The sequence below is a fragment of the Andrographis paniculata genome, unplaced genomic scaffold (assembly GCF_009805555.1).
Source record: "Andrographis paniculata isolate CXL003 unplaced genomic scaffold, ASM980555v1 Contig36END, whole genome shotgun sequence".
In the NCBI taxonomy this organism is placed as follows: domain Eukaryota; kingdom Viridiplantae; phylum Streptophyta; class Magnoliopsida; order Lamiales; family Acanthaceae; genus Andrographis; species Andrographis paniculata.
In genome coordinates this window covers 1,483,458-1,499,747 of record NW_026137569.1, presented here as the reverse complement: position 1 = coordinate 1,499,747, position 16,290 = coordinate 1,483,458, and the positions used below count along the sequence as shown (strand labels likewise).

General features: G+C 38.6%; 3 protein-coding genes across 7 annotated transcripts; 1 reads left to right on the top strand and 2 right to left on the bottom strand.

Annotated features, from left to right (window-relative positions):
- Window positions 1–359: 359 nt before the first annotated feature.
- Window positions 360–3,467, top strand: LOC127249996 (uncharacterized). Of its 4 annotated transcripts, none has more exons than XM_051273130.1 (4): window positions 360–722; window positions 1,206–1,272; window positions 1,423–1,504; window positions 1,690–3,467. In XM_051273130.1, the coding sequence occupies exon 4, from the start codon at window positions 1,703–1,705 to the stop codon at window positions 3,275–3,277; it is 1,575 nt and encodes a 524-aa protein (XP_051129087.1). In that variant the 5' UTR covers window positions 360–722; window positions 1,206–1,272; window positions 1,423–1,504; window positions 1,690–1,702; the 3' UTR covers window positions 3,278–3,467. The 4 variants fall into 4 exon arrangements, with proteins under 4 accessions (XP_051129087.1, XP_051129084.1, XP_051129086.1 ...); XM_051273127.1 differs by having other exon boundaries at window positions 361–722; window positions 1,656–3,467; XM_051273129.1 differs by having other exon boundaries at window positions 361–722; window positions 1,206–1,504; window positions 1,656–3,467.
- A 767-nt stretch (window positions 3,468–4,234) lies between these two features.
- Window positions 4,235–8,414, bottom strand: LOC127249999 (polyadenylate-binding protein RBP45-like). The gene is made up of 7 exons (XM_051273133.1): window positions 7,974–8,414; window positions 7,185–7,650; window positions 5,535–5,596; window positions 5,327–5,457; window positions 5,137–5,233; window positions 4,874–5,056; window positions 4,235–4,555 (listed from the first exon to the last, which is right to left on the bottom strand). Exons 1-7 carry the CDS (start codon window positions 8,307–8,309, stop codon window positions 4,553–4,555), a joined length of 1,278 nt encoding a protein of 425 aa, XP_051129090.1. The 5' UTR covers window positions 8,310–8,414; the 3' UTR covers window positions 4,235–4,552.
- Window positions 8,415–8,729: 315 nt separating this feature from the next.
- LOC127249473 (uncharacterized) lies at window positions 8,730–16,279 on the bottom strand. 2 transcript variants are annotated; one of them, XM_051272258.1, is made up of 19 exons: window positions 15,486–16,279; window positions 14,751–15,219; window positions 14,565–14,650; window positions 14,267–14,380; window positions 13,984–14,172; window positions 13,831–13,896; window positions 13,584–13,634; window positions 12,981–13,103; window positions 12,731–12,847; window positions 12,243–12,350; window positions 12,078–12,165; window positions 11,678–11,788; window positions 11,265–11,423; window positions 10,338–11,152; window positions 10,085–10,238; window positions 9,782–9,975; window positions 9,508–9,697; window positions 9,206–9,431; window positions 8,730–9,113 (listed from the first exon to the last, which is right to left on the bottom strand). In XM_051272258.1, the coding sequence occupies exons 1-19, from the start codon at window positions 16,203–16,205 to the stop codon at window positions 8,858–8,860; spliced, it is 4,236 nt and encodes a 1,411-aa protein (XP_051128215.1). In that variant the 5' UTR covers window positions 16,206–16,279; the 3' UTR covers window positions 8,730–8,857. The 2 variants fall into 2 exon arrangements, with proteins under 2 accessions (XP_051128215.1, XP_051128216.1); XM_051272259.1 differs by having other exon boundaries at window positions 11,268–11,423.
- Window positions 16,280–16,290: the final 11 nt, after the last annotated feature.

Sequence of the window (16,290 nt, the reverse complement as noted above, 5' to 3'; positions counted from 1 at the left end):
TATTAATAATTTTTTATAACTCATATAAAATAAAAAAAAAATTCAAATCAAAATACTAAACAAACAAACCTTAATAATTCATATTTTATACTGTCTTCATCTACTCTCAATAGTAAAAAATATTTTATTTAGAGAAATAGTATAATTAAATAAAATGATTAAAAATAGATATTTTTATTCTAACCTCATATACTTTTTAATAAAAAAAAAAAATAATAATATCGGAGAAAATGTAAAAATATTTTTTATTCAAACAAAAAGTATACTGAAAAAAAAACATATAAATTGATTGAAAGCAGACAAAATAAATAGATTGAGAAACACTGATTAATCAATCATTACCATAATCATTTACGTGTCATAATTTTTAACATAACAAAAGTATTTCATGCATATGCACTCTTATTTAACAATAATATTTAAAAATATAAATAGAAATTTATAAATAATAAAAAAAGTAAATATATCAGGAACCCTAAACTGCGGTTTAGAATTAAGGTTTATGAAATGTAGGGGAAGAACGATTCGACGGGCTACGAGAAAATCGCTCCACGACTGTGTCCATGATTCCATTCCAGCTGAGACACTAGCAATGGAATCACACGATGCAACGTTGCTCCATCAAAATTTCGTCTGCTTCGCTCCAACCAACGGGAACCCTAAATTCCGGTTCAGATGCGAAAAATGCGCCAGGAACGTATGTGGGGGAAGAGACATTTGCGGTGAAGTTTCTGATTCTTTGCATAGCACCACCATTTTGGGTTTGCCATCATTCATTCCTCATCCATTTCAATCCTTTGCACTTTATATAATATGCGCAATTGAATTCTACGCATCTCTTTCATTAATAAAGCACAGTCTCTTGCCTCTACTTATCTTCTTTGTTCGTTACAACTTCCTCCGGTAAATAGCGAAGCGAAGCGGCATCCAATTTGTTGAGCGATATATTGGATTTCATCCTGAAAAATTCGAAGCCTTACGCAGGCGAGTAAATTGATTGTTTAATGGAATTAGTTTTGTCATAGAAGTTAGGGCATGGATATATTACCTTTTTTCCTCTCCGATGATTGGGTTTCTGCAATCTATGTTGATCCGTGTATAATTATGTGTTTTTGTTGGACGATTTAGATGGATGTAATCGAATTGCGTGGATTTACTAACTAATTATTGATGATTGATGGAGTTTGTGGGATTGCACGATGCAGATAGGTGGAGTCTATCTCCCCCGAGGGGGCTTCGAACAATCAATGGATGCAGAATATAATACATGAGGTGAAAATCTCTGCTCATCCTGATGCTTTTTGGTGCAGTTTTTGCATATCTCTATCTCTGTTCTTCCACAGATGATTTATTTCCTAGTAGTTGATAATGCAAGTCGTTTCACGCCATTGATGTTGAACAATTTTGCAAATGTTACATTAGAATGCAGAGCATGTCATGTTCGAGGCTTCCAATGCTGTAAAGCTATGGCATCAAATGTTAATTTAAGCAGGTGAAGCATAAGGTACGCCCATGTTCTTCCATTGGAAGCTTTTGAGGAATTATCAGATTTCATGGTTTTTGTTACTATCTGAACTTTCCAAAGAACGAAAGAATGTCTCTGTTTCAGTGTCTAAACTGAATTCATCTTGAAAATAAATGCAACCTTTTTGTAGGGCGAAGTTGATTCGACATCTTTATTTTCTCCAGCACTTCATTTTTTATGGCTGAAGTATCGATAACCCTTCCAGCCAAGCGCAAGCGTGGCCGTCCTCGTAAGGATAGCAACATTTTCAGACAAAGCACTTTACAGTCGCCGGAAAGTGCTAATCTTTTGAAAACTCAGCATGCCGAAGTTCGATATTCCAACCCTGATAGTGCTGCAAAAGCACAAGAGCCCGATTCCAAAGATGGTATTGCTGATGGGCTGGCCGGAAGCATGATCTATGGCGTCATTGAGGGATCATTCGACGCCGGATACTTTGTGTCTGTGAGAATTGGCAACAGCAGCACACCTTTCAGGGGAGTGGTATTTCAGCCTGGAAAGATTGTTCCTGTTACAGCTGCAAATGACGTCGCCCCACAAGCTAAGATGTATAACAGACGAGACATACCTGTCCCTGTTTACGACAATTTCAGTCAGATCAGTGGCACCATGAATTCCCAACACGAGAAAGTTCTTGGGCAGGCTACGGCAGGATACCCTGCTTTGCCTTCCCTGTCTCCTCCGGTGACTCCATATTCAGTGGGGAACCTCTCCAACTTTATTGCTACCGAACCGATCATGTTAAGGACTAATTCAAGTTCTAATATAAGAGGAGGCGAAGGGACTGCCGCGATTCCAAAATCTCCACCCACTGGAGTCAGCCAACAGTCTCCATCTCTTCATCCTACAAGCATCGGAATGTTGGAACAGCACGATGAAGGTTCCAAGAAAAACATGGCAGCAGCAGCAGCCATGGGAGATATGGTCTCAGGATCAACAAGCAGTAGTTTATCTCATGCCGAGAAACCCGAAGGTGGTGAAAGAGCTGCAGAGCTATCGCCAGGACAGGGTTTCTTGGCTCATAACCGACAGAATAACAACAATTCCAATGTGGAGCTTCACCTCGATTCAAATCCTTTCGGTATTCAGCAAGATAAGATTATTTTCCGCGAAATGGATCGGCCAAGAGAGTATGTTCATGATAGACAGCAGCAAACCCCTGCCATCGAGCTGCAAGAACTTCCTGCAGTTTCTGTTCCCGATCAAGCTACAAAAACAGATCTTTATTTCGGCGGACTTAGAACCAGTGATGTTAACTTTCCTCAGTATCTTCTGGCCGATCAATCCCAACTGGAGAAAGGCATAGATACTACTAATTTTCATTCGAGCGATATGGTTGCCGTTGGCAATCCGAGCAGCCCTAACCTTAAATTAGACCTGTCTTCTTCTATACATGAAAAGAAACCAATACAGCAGCAGCAGATAAGGCCACAAAGCAGCGAAAGAAATGATTTTTTAGCCTTCAATGGACTGAAGAATAATCCGAATGTCGGGTACCACCAAGCATTGGTATCTGGAAATCCTCTTTTTCTGCCAACATCTCCGGATTTCATCATGGATAAAACCAAGTCCTTTTCGGCTCCTCAAGAAACTAACTTGGAGCTTGCTACTCCGCAGTCGAATCTAAATGTGAATGTCGGCGCTGCTCAGGGGAAGCAAACGAGCATGAGTTCTTATATGGATTTTGTTCTTACGGATGCTGTCCAGCCTACTGCAGAGCCCCATGGTCGCTGCGGTGGTGATATTTCTTAGGCTGAGTATCGACGTGGATGGCCACACGTGTGCCTAGTTTGGTATTCTTCTTCTTCTCAGCTTTATTTTCTTGTTTATGCAGATTTAGATTATTTCACTGCTCTTTTAGCTCATTTATGTTTATGTTTTTACACTATTTGCAGTTGAGATCTTAAGTTACTACTTACTAATATAGTATAGAGTTTTGACATTCCATAGAATAGTTGTGAATATATATATTTATATTTATATAGAGATATAGATTATTGTCCTCAACTTATTATTAAAAGCTATATTCAACCCTTTAGAAAATGATAATATATATAGATATATATATATATATATGTATACTTATTAGAAAAATACGATTTGAGAATTCATACCTTGATTGTTGCTATGTAAAATATGATAAATTTAAAATTATATTATATATTTGTTAATATATTTTGAGAAGTAATTAAATTTAGAATATTATCAATAAATCAAACTGGGCCAACAAAGTCTAATTTTTACAGGCCCAGATTCTACATGATTTTTCAACCAGGTCAGACTGGGCCGGCACAGAATTTTTTTGGGCCCATTTTTAGGCTCACGTTCAGATTTTTCCTTACGTATTCACTTTGACGGTTATCTAATTAGTCATTCCGTTCTAATACTCTTGTGCTTCTTTCTTTACAACTATGCATCGCTGTGAAGGTTAAATTTACTATACAAAAACTAATGTAAAATGACACTCATACAAGCACAAACTGTAGTGTAAAAATTCAAGAACAAATATCTTGGTCCACAAACAATAGATATTTAGACCAAAAACCACAACAGCTTAATACATGTGAAAACAAGAAAAGAGACCAAAATTGATGGTATTCTAAGTTGAACCATGACAGAAAACATATGAGATGAATTGGAGAAAATTTCTAATCTGCAGTGGTCGGTTTAACTAATCACAAAAAAACAGCAGCAACAAATACTCAGATCTAAAATGAAGAACCTCAAATACTTGAACATGTAGCTTAAATTTGAAAGATAAGTCAAGCAGGCATACTTTATGAACCCTCTAGAGTCATCATACAGTGCCAAGAAAGGTAAGTTTTTGCCCCCTCTATTTCTGTAAACCAGTACCAAAGGGAGCAAGCAAAGAAAGCTGAATTCAGTTCAACAAGCATGTCTGTCTAAGTCTCAGATACGAAACACTCACTATCCACCTAACACCAGTCATAAAGACAAGGGCCACAAGAGTACTTATGGATCGATACATCCATCACATCACATTTAGAAGCTGGCCCAATCGATCCATCACTGCACAATAAAATTTTGATTGTTATAACCTCTAATTAACTGGTAATGAATATACATCATAGTTAAATTAAGAAATAATGTCGACCAGCATGAAGTGCACATATAACTGATATTTATCTGACATGTTATGTGGAGACTAAATGAGAAGAATCTAAGTTCAAAACATCAAATCATGCAAAGTAAGAAAGCCGAAACTGCATTGCATTGTAAGGTGTTCAAAACACAATAGAACAACGAGTGTAAGTGTGAAAGATAGGACTTATATCAGCACACAAGCCACAAGTGTTATAAACTTGCAAAAAATTGTCAGCAGTATACCTGAGGATGTTGCATAGCCTGCTGCTGCTGCTGCTGCTGCTGTTGAGGTGGTGCATAGTTTCCATATCCAGGGTAGCCCCCATAGTACAAATTTGGATCCTGTGCTGCCGGAGCATACCCATAGGTTTCATATCCAGGGGCATACCCATAATATCCACCACCATTCCACTGGTTTGAGTCAACCTGAGGTTTGAAAAGAAATTTAGACAATTGAGAATCTGTCATCATCAACATACTTGAAGAGTGCACCACGAATACTGAACCTGTTTGTTAGACGGGCTACGTCCCCATGAAAGTCTAATGCTCTGTCCTCCCAACATTGTTCCATTCAATAAGCGTAGAGCTTCTTCAGCGCAGGTCCTGGTGTCATAAAAGTATGAAACCATAAGAACGCTGTACTTGGTTTCTTGTTATCTAAATCAAGGGATAAACTGCGGGTAACATCAAGTTTACCTGTCAGTGTATTGGACAAAGCCACATCGTTTACCTACAGGTATCTTAACATGAACCAACTGTCCATATTGTCCAAAAACCTGTCTTAGATGTTCATCTGTGACATTAGAGTCTAAATTCCCAACAAAGATCTGGAATAGAAACACAATATGTATAAGTTTGCAGCCAAAACATAATCTTTATAAGTTTGCAGAAGAATTATACTCACGGTTGTGTTAGTTGGATCATCTTCGCTTGGATTTCCTTGGGAAGTCTGATATGAGGCTGAACCTGTTACAAACACAGGTGAGAGGTGGACACTTACAGGAGGGACAGGTAACATAAATCATGAATCAAATGAACACTTTCTTCCATAGTAAAACAGAAATAAAGAATAACCACAGAAAGCGTAAGTAATCAAGACTAGCAGGCATCAACTGTAAGGCAAAAGAGTCACATAAGCACTTTAAGAGCATGCAACAATGACAGGAGGTGCAGAAAAATAGGGTTTGAGCTCAACATATTACTAAAACGAGAACTTTATCTAATAATGTGAATCCATATGGCAGGACGACCCATAACTCACCTCCATTCAAGGAAAATGAAGAAAAGCAGACTGAAACAAATATTTCCTTTTGTTAGAATCGTAACCATTGAACCATAATGGTTAATGAGAGCCTACAGAAAACATGCAATCTCCAGAAGGTATTAGGCTTTGTTTACTTGACACTTCTTTTTTCTTTTTCATTTTTCTAAAATTCAACTATCATAATCTCCAATAAAGATTCATTATTCCGTCTCACAAGACATCATATCAAAATATTTTGTAAACTAAAGCTCAAATCTAAAACACAAAATATAAAATATTAAATTAAATTAAAAAGAACACATTAATTTCAAGGAATGCCAATCACAAGCCAGGTATATAGTGCAATAACAAACACCTACATTTTTTTTTTCGGTTTCACCAACAGACAAGACAGGGATTTATTTTCCTTGTCTCAGTGTGTCTCTCAGCAATAACCACACCTTATACACCACAACAACTACATACCACAATGTGGCGTAAACCAACATTCCACCTACTATGTTTGACGACTTACAAGAGGGAAAGAATGTGACCATTGGTGGGAAAAGAAAAAAGAAAAAATCTTACAAAAAATAGAACAGATCATAAGGGTATTGCACAAATGATGGAAGAATTATGTGAAATAAGGACTCTCACTGTACTCGGAGCATCGCCAAATTTTCATTGCGTGCCTTCTTCAAACAGTAGATCCAGTGATTATGCTTGGAAAGTAAAAGGATTGGAACAAAAAGTAATCTAAGTAATAACTCTAGACCAAAAGGACAAAGTAAAGTGGAATGGAAATTAAATCGATAGGGTGCTTGGAAAGTAAAAGGACTGGAAGAGGACCAGAAAAAAATAAATAAATTTGTAGCATAATTAATGCCTTAAAGAACCAAAAATATATAACATTAAACATAAAACTGACCTACACAAAACCAGGCACTAAAAGGGTTATCATTTCAGCTGATATGGCTCCAGGCCCATATATGGCAGAGCCTCCTGACACCCTGCTTTGAGACAACCGGAGTTTTTTATGAGATTATCTGGTTAAGTTTAATTGATTTAGAACCGAAAAGGCCTTAAATAATGGGAAGAAATTACTCTAAGCTATGATCATGTTCAACAAATCAAAGAAACCAACTTTAGATAGAATTCCCGGACAAAGAAGGTTATTCCAAAACAAAATCCAATCAGCATAATGAAAACAACCAGATTGTAAGAAAGCAACATCAAAGATGTGAATCACAAACAATAGATTCATCAGGTTTGGCTTAATAAGCCAGCCATTCAATAAGTGTATTGTCATACCTCTGGTCTGACTACCAACTTTTTGTTTGTTTGCAGCGGGACCAATTCTCATCGGTCGGGAGGAACAAAACACTCCATTCATCTCCGTCATAGCTCGTAATTGCTCACTTTCATCACCAAACCTAACAAAACCATAACCCTTAGTTCGTCCTGTTACCCTATCTGTAACAACCTTTGCACCCTTAACTGAAGGATAATTCGCCCTGAAAGTTTCTTGAAGCATGTAGTCAGTTACATCAGCTGACAAATCTCCCACAAATATTGTATAATCTGGTGCGTCATCACGTTTTTCACCAGCACCCATTGATGCCCAGTTCAATCGGAAAGCTTGCTCAACATTAGGCATTAGTGTGCCATTGTATGTCTGAAGGTTCCTTTCTGCAGCAGCATGACTGGAAAATTCAACGAATCCATAACCTTCCGATTGGCCAGTTTGCTTATTACGGATGACTTTAGCAGAAACCAACTAAATCAAAGAACAAAAATGATATAAGACAGCATAAATTGCTATATAAAAACCAAAAATTGCCAAGAAATTGAATTATTCTAAGTACATACAGAAAGGGGCACATAAGAACTCTTGAATAGAAATGGAAAAGGGGTGGAACTCCAGTTCCTTCCTCATCCAAGAAGACACAATATAAATCGAATTAAGATATCAGGTTTAAGAAAAGAGAATTAATTAAGCAATCAGGATAAATAGAAAGGAATCAAATTCAAGAAAAGCTAATTAAGCGGTCAGATCAGACAGAAAATTCTCATCCAAACAAGTGTTTACTACGAAATCACCTCGCCGGTGGCGGAAAAACAGCTATACAAATACTGCTCGTCCATCCAGTACTGCAGATCTCCGATCCACAAACTATGTATCCCATCATCCGGTATTTGCTGCGCCTGACTCGTCGGCAACTGGGTATACTGCGGCTGCTGTTGCGGCGGAGGGATGGCGCCGGTCGGAGGCTGCAGTTTCTGGTAGTAGTACGAAGCGGGGGGCAGCTGTTGCGGCGGAAGAACCTGATACTGGGGCTGCTGTTGCTGCGGCTGCGGCGGTGGCATCCACTGCTGCGATGGCTGCTGTTGGTATTGCGGCGGCGGCGGGACCATGTTAGACGGCGGCTGCATCATCTTGAAAACCCTAGAGTTGACGGCGGGGAGAAATCGAGCGGTACCCTAAATTAGGGTAAACCGTACGCCAAACGACTAAACCAAAGACGGCGACACGATGAGAAGGCCGCCCTTTATATACACGTAGCCAAAATTAATTTTTTTTTTGCTACCCCGCCCTAAAATGTTTATTGATTTTTTTTATTTATAATTTTATCCTCACTATAAAAAATAAAATAAAATCAAAAATAAAGAATCAAATGATAGTGTGGCAACAATAGGATGGGCTACAGCGTAAATGAAAATTTCAGGCCATTTAATACATTTATATTAGTAAAAATAAAAGCTGCGTTGTCTATTCCTATAATGTGTCATAATTTTTATTATATCAATATTAATATTGTATTATTTTTTTACTTTTATATGATATGGTGTTACCATACTGTCAATTCATATAGTTCAATCCAAATTCAATACTATCCAAATAAACACAACGTTTACATGATGAGCGAAACTGAAACACGAGAAACCAAAGGGAATGAATGATCTGATCGATCAAATTCAGATTGTCAGCAGTTTTTTGTAATGATTTTGAGGAGCTCAACAACTTCTTTTAATCTTCTCTCTGTTAATGAGATCTCCCTTGCCGCCTCCTTCTTCCTTTTGTCCTTTCCGGCAGCGGCAGCCTTCTTCGCCAAGTCCTCGGCAATGTTGTTCAGCCTCTTCACAAGCGCCGGCGACTTGCCGATAGCTTTCGCGCCTTTCTCGATGGCGCACATTCTCTTCAGCAGGTCCGCCGCTATGAAATATCCATCCTCTTTGTTCCTAACAGAACAAAAATACGATCATTTTATCTAAAAGTTTAAAATTGATTATGGAATCAACCAATAATGGAGATCCGTAATTTCTCTACGAACCTTAGGAACTCTAAAACAATGGTTTCGACGCTTCCGCGACAATCTAACAATATTTCTGCAAGGTGTGGGAAACGAGCGAGGTTCCTCAGAGTCGACAGGGCATGCTTCAGGACTTGCTGATCAGGTATGCTCCTGCTCACCGAACGGATTAGCTTCAGCAGTGTCGCGATGGCTCCAGCATTAACGAGCTCTTCGCAGCATTTTTGTGAAAGCTCGGTCGCCATATCTGTTTTAATTTGAAATAATGATACATACGCGTATGTATGTCGAAAATGGATGGATAATAGATCTCAAATGCTTACTCAAAGTCGCGCACGTATGCAGAATGCCGCTGAGGCTTCTCATGCTCAAAAGTTCAGAAACTGCGGCGACAAGTCTGTTTATTAGGCGCATGTTGTCATCTATGTTTGCAGCAGACTTTTGCATTCGCAGGCGCAGGTCGCGTAGCTGCGCTCTCGCGTATTTGCGCGCAAGGTAGCCTTTCCAATACGACTGCGACAATGTTGATGCGTAGTTTTAGTTAGAACGAAGGATGTCGAAAGAGATTCGATCAAATTAAGGAGTCGAGGGGTTTACTTGAAGCACGACGACACTCTGCTTTTCTCTCCTTGCCAATTTTCTCGCTCGCCATCCTCGGTAACACGATTGGATGACCATGGCTGACCTTGAGATTATTCTAGTTTGCAGAACATTTCTCCACCATTTTTGCAATTTCACCGCAGACTGCAGAAGTGTGTTCGATTCAGGCTCGGCAGCTCCTGATTTAGTGACTGCATTCATTCGACGATTAGGTAGTAAACAAGTGTATTCTCGAAAAAAAAAAAAAAGAATGGATTCGTAGGCCGCGATTTCTCTCTTTCTTCAGTGGGGGATGTTTACCGATAAGTATTTTCCTAGTGTTCTCCCCTCTGATGAAGCTTTGGATCTCGACTGCAGCACGGCGTTGAGAGTAGAATTCCTTGCGACAGTTCATGCCGCGTAAAGCATTTTGGATCTTAATAGCAGAATTCTTCCGGATCGCGATCTCCTTCCTCTGCAACAATGATCATGTAGAGAAAACTTTACATTTGATCAAGCTATGAAACTTCTGGTTTTCGAAGGGAAAAAAAATATGGTACATAGGACAAGGTACCTGAATTGTAGCTACGAGATTCTTTTCTTGTTTCGCTTGTCTTCGAGCAATCCATCCGCGAACATGAGCTTGAATGATGATAGCAGATAAATGTTTCTCTCGGTGAATCTGGAAATTCTTTATGCTTCTTAAACATCGTAGACTCCTTTGAATTGTCGTCGCTGCTTGTTTCTTGCTCGTAAAATTCTTTCTATTTATCCAGCTACGATATTGGCTTTGAATTTTAGCTGCAGCAGAGTGTTGACACATAAGTTTATTGGTAAGGTAGCCTCGCCAAGAATGCTGAATTTTGATTGCTGCGGATTCGAGCTGTTGCAAAGCTCTATTTGCTCGTCTACGAGCCATCCATCCGCGGACATGAGATTGAACAACGACAGCAGATAGATATTCCACTCTGAGGCGAAACCTCCTTTGAATTGTTCTTATTGCCGACTTCTTCGATGCAAATCTCTTCCTCACAACCCAACCACGATAGTTGCTCTGAATTTTTGTTGCGGCCGAGTTCTTAATATGCATTTGTCTGTTCATGATGTGATCTTTCCAAGAACGCTGGATTATGATTGCCGCTGATGTCTGAAGATTAGCAATGATTCTTTGTCTATAATTAGACCGCGCCATACAACCTCTTACACAACTTTGAATGACCATAGCAGCATTGTGCATTTGATTGCAAATGGCTCTTTCTTCATAATGCTTCCTAGCAATGCTAGACCTTATCGCCTGCTGAATAACTAAGATCGATCTTTTTAAGTCGACAAACTGATGTCTGTCAACCATAAGCGCGACGTACATGGGAAGATTTTCCGAGTTCATCCCTGCCATTGTTCATTCAACATTAATCAGTAGATGCCATAGAAAAGAGTTACAAAAATTTCAAGTCATAGTTGCTTCAAAAGAAATTCGAACAGGAAATTGAGCACGGCTTACTACTTGCTCTCAGTTCCTCGACAAATGTTTTCTTCTTCCTCTCTGATAACCAAGCGAATATCGCACTTTTCAACACTAGAGCTGCATTTGTTACTTTTCTGTAGTTTCGACGAGCTATTAGGCTTCTGTAGTGAGACTGTATAATGATTGCAGCATTTTCTGGCACCAAAAAGAACACTTTTAAACTACCCAACATCTAACAAATGATATAAAAAAAAGGTGACAAATAGCAAAGACAAAATAAATTTAGATCAACATATATCGAAGAAAGGTAGGACTAAATCTATATGCAGTTATGCACAAAATAACTTCAGATCAGATCATTATATTTTTAACCAAAACATTAGTAGAATGCACAAAAATGTAATGAGAGAACTTTCTTCAATAAACCTCTAAAATCATTAGGTTGATACCTCTTTGAACAGAGTTATCGTTTCTGCTATCCGGCTTTAAACTACACTTTCCATTTTGTTTGGCCATGTCTTGCCACCAAGCCATTATAGCCTTAAAATCTCTTGCCGGATCTGCAGTAAAGAGAAAATTCACATCCACAATCACTTCTAGTTAAATCGTAGAATGATGAAATAGATGATGCTTTATATGACCATTTTCTGAAGTTCTGCAGTTATACTGATCAAGTTTCTGTTCAACGCTAATGTTACCACGCCCGAATTTTTACCACTCCATGGACCTAAATCTCTTATGCATTTTTCTCAACAAGAATCAAGGCGACAACGACCATTTACATATAATCATAATCAAGTTCTTTCACTTAAGTGTAGATTATAAAATGTAACACTTCGTAAGTGGGACCTTTTTCATTGTTCCAATCTGTGCTTCTGCGCCTGCTGTTCGATGGTTGGCAACCAAAACCCAGCAATTTGTGAAAGTTTAACTTATCCTGCAAAAGGAAATGCAGCCATGATCTTCAGGTGTCAGCTGACAAAGTTTTGTAAACTAATTTCTTCCTAGCATTACCAAATTTCTTTTCACGAGTAGTTGAACTGCTAGAAACACCAAGAGTACGATGACACTCTGCCCGTTGCACGCACCATTGTGTTCTAGTATGTCACTCACTTGTAAAACCTGCAGGCAGATATCATTCTATTATAATACTAATCTACATAAACAAAGTTACCTTAACTTGATTGATTCTTGTCAGTAGACTTCTTCAATAAATTACATCGCAATATTATAGGTAGAGCATAATTATCATGCACTATCTATAGCCTACGACGAGTAGTCACTATTCTCACTTAATCCAAACAAGTAAGACTAATAGAAGTTCAGAATAAGACCAACTCACTATGAGCAACCACACTTTGCTCATAGCTGTCAAAAAGCTTATAGCTGACGATCTGTGTGAAAGTGAAACATCAAATATATGGGATCTAATATATATCTTTGCTAGCTTGGTACGTAATGCCAACATCCAATAACTACTGCTAAAGTGAAGATATGATTACCTCTGGAAAGTTTCCTAACAAAGATGTTAATTTTTGAGAAAGTATGAAGTTGTGCACAGCATCTGTATATTCAATTGCTGACATGATAGAATTTTCAGTCTTGGTTCCGTCAGGTTCCTGAAAATCATCCCAAGAACAAGTATGAATTCAGCTCAATTGTAGGACACTAAGCTAAAGATAAGAGGTGTGGGAAGTTACCTTCGAACTTGTAGTGAAAAAGTTTAAGAACAAAAAGAATGTGTGCTATTACCTTAACAAAACACGAACAGTCATGTTCTTTACGGAAGTAATAATCAAGCAAGCACCAAAGGGCTTTTCCATCTAACAGGGAAGAGTGGCTGTCAATCTTCAGCTCATAAGTTTCACAGATTGCCTGAGGAAGAATGTAATATTTTCACAGTTAGTAAGGATGTATTGCAAAAAATAAATTTGTCGTAAATGCAACATGTTGAATGCACGAATCAGAAAAAAGCTCACTTGCTTTCTTCAATCTTCCCATGAACCTCCTGTCACCCATTTTTACACACCAGTAAAATGCTAAGCTTTCTAATGATATTTAATTTGATTAGCTCTTAGTAACTCTATTAAGGACATTGGTTATATTTTCCAATTGAAACTTCTAACATATTAGCTCAATATCTAATGAATTCTTCCCCAAAACCGGCGAGATAATATGATAGTGGACTTGTTATTTCTCTGCCTACTTGACTCATTATTGGTTTCTGAACTGCCCCTTAGAAGAGAAAGTATATTAGTGATGAACATTGGGTTTTTCTCACTCGCTCTTTGCACAATGAACACTTGAAAAGACATGCACAAAAGCTTAATACAAGTATATTCGCTAAGTCAACACCTTAATCCAACTAAGCAGCAAATCCAAGAGTGTCTGGTTATTGACATTCTCCTGCAATACAATGTAGACATAAATTAGAGAGAAAAATTTACTTATAGATCGACAAGAATCTTATTTGACATAAGCATTATTAGAGCTTTTCCACATGCATCCACATCTAATGACATCAATTTTATGCTTGTTATACAAAGGGGTGTTAATTCCTTTACAAGGAGTAATAGAACCTACAAATATAACAGAATCTTACCGAAGCAACTCCCTGGATATGTGAAACTTCTTCCAACAAAAGTGATTTGTTGATTAAGAGTGGCAGCTGCAAAAATGGTAGTGATTTACTTAAATAATGCCAATTTTAATGGTAAAGGAAATGCAAAAGCACAAAGTTAAACCTTAAACACACCTGTAGGTGTATAAAAATGTTCCAGAGCAAGGAAAGTGTGAGTTCCTTGTCTCCATTAACAATATCCTCTGCAATAATTTCTGTCCCATCTTCATCAAGTAACGGTACGCCCGCTTGCTTGAGATATTCCAGTACAACGCCACAATTAGTGAGACTTTTCTTCTGACTGTCGGCTGGAACTACCACTTTCTGCGCAGCAAAAGAATCAACCATTACAACACATTAAACCAATTTATATATGCATATATATAAGAAAACTAACGTATGGTGTAAACAATTGTACCATGAGAATGGAAGGATCGTGTTTCAAGAGTTCAATAGCTCTGCAAAGTCGAATGCCATTCCGAAGGTCTTCAAATAAATCAGTGACTTTGAAGTCATATTCGATCAAAAGATTCTGTAGGATGAAAGAGAAGTGAGTGATTTTTGTGCAAGTGAAAAAGAAATTTTGTGGAAGTTTACAAGGGAGTTAAACTCTTTGATGAGAAAGATACAGGGAGAGACGATAGTAAAAGTGAAGAGGTCGGTAACTTTCTATCAGTAGAACCTAATGTGAAGATTATACTGGAGAAATAACCTACTTGCTGGTATGTAAGTCTATATCCAACAATCAACAGATGTGCTAGAATATTGCCTTCCCCATGCATCACTTCCGAAGATAAAAAATCTAATTTGAGGAAGGAGAAAAGAGTCAGTCGAAAAACTTGCAAGTACTATAATATTACAAACATCACTTATACAGTGGTGCAAATAGAAAGTTATATTACCACTAATAACTTGGCGGCTCGATTTAGCATTAGCTTTCAAAGTGAACAGAGGAGGAGATCCACCATCCTTTCCATCTATACCATATTTAAGGGGAAGACTTGTCTGCGACTTTGCACGGTCCAGTATGATAACAAGCAATAAGAATCTCTTCAATATGACATTGCCTAATGTTTCATAGTAACCTGGTCTGTACAAGCCCTCGACTTTCTTGTTATAAGCATGAGCTTTGGCTAGACCAGTGTGCGATAAGAACTGTTTTTCAAGAACCATTCTCAAGAATGCATTTTCATGCTCAGAACTCACGTCACCATTCGGCAACAAGGGATCGCCACCCAATATTATGTATAAACCAATTCTTAGCCAAATGGGGTCGTAACACATGAGAATTCCAATGGCTTTCTCCTTCATGGCTACGTCACTCACTATGGGGCAACTAGCCTTCATTCTCAGCCGACCTTCATCGATGTTCTGCAATAGATAATAATTATAAAAGAAATGGAAAAGGACAATGCATAGTAAAGCAGGTGAGCAAGATCTCATAAACCGAATCATCAGAACAGCACTAGAAAAATGTTCTTTCAAGCAAATTCCTCTACATTTCAAATAGGGCGAACCAACTTAGTATCGAATGAGCATAAAATATAACATCATCAATTTTGCACAATTAGAGTTGAAAATATGTAGACTAAATGAAAAAGAACATTTAAGTAGATGGACAATCAAGAAAACCGAACCTTTGTCACTCCATCCATGGTTTTGAAAATATCTCTGCAATTTCCTAGGCTCAAATACATCCTCATTCGATCCTTCAAATCCTCAAAGCTACATATCTCCTCCAAAGAAGCTCTCAGCCCCAAGAACTTGAAATTCGACAGCTCACAGTCTCCACCTTCATCACTCCCCTCCATCCTCCAGGACAAGCCCCTCTGCCTCTTGGGGACTCTCCATGGCCCATCAATCCCAACTCCCTGTCCCGGCACACTCTCCCTCTTCCCATTATTCAGCAGCACTTCCTTCACTCCTCCACCTAAACTCAAATCGAAACCATCAGTTTCCCCTGTGAAGGTAGCTGGATCACAGCCACACGAGCCAGGGTTCTCGAACAAGAAATTCAGCCACACAGTGAGTGACCTAGCCAGTGATTTGACCGATTTCTCTTTCTCACTCTGAACCTTCCGCGCAGATTTGGATTGCTCTAGCTCATAGGCCTTCAACCTACGAGCCGCCTTCGATTTCAAAGCCGATGATTTGAAGCAACGCCGGGAGGAGGAAAATGGGGTGTTCTTGCTGGCAGTGAAGAACTGTGGCGAAGACTGGAAACTTGAAAATTTCGAGGGTCTTTTAGGGGTTTTGAAATTGGAAATGTCTCGGAAGATTGAAGACGACGGAGGGTCCGGCAATGGCGAAGGAGGATACGGAGTGGACGTGGTAGTCCGTTTTCTCGATTCCATCATCGGAGATCTTCTCCTTAGTTTCTTGAATCTTGAATGCTGGGAGTGTTTCTCTGTGAATGGTAAGAAAATGAAGAGAGAAGCAATG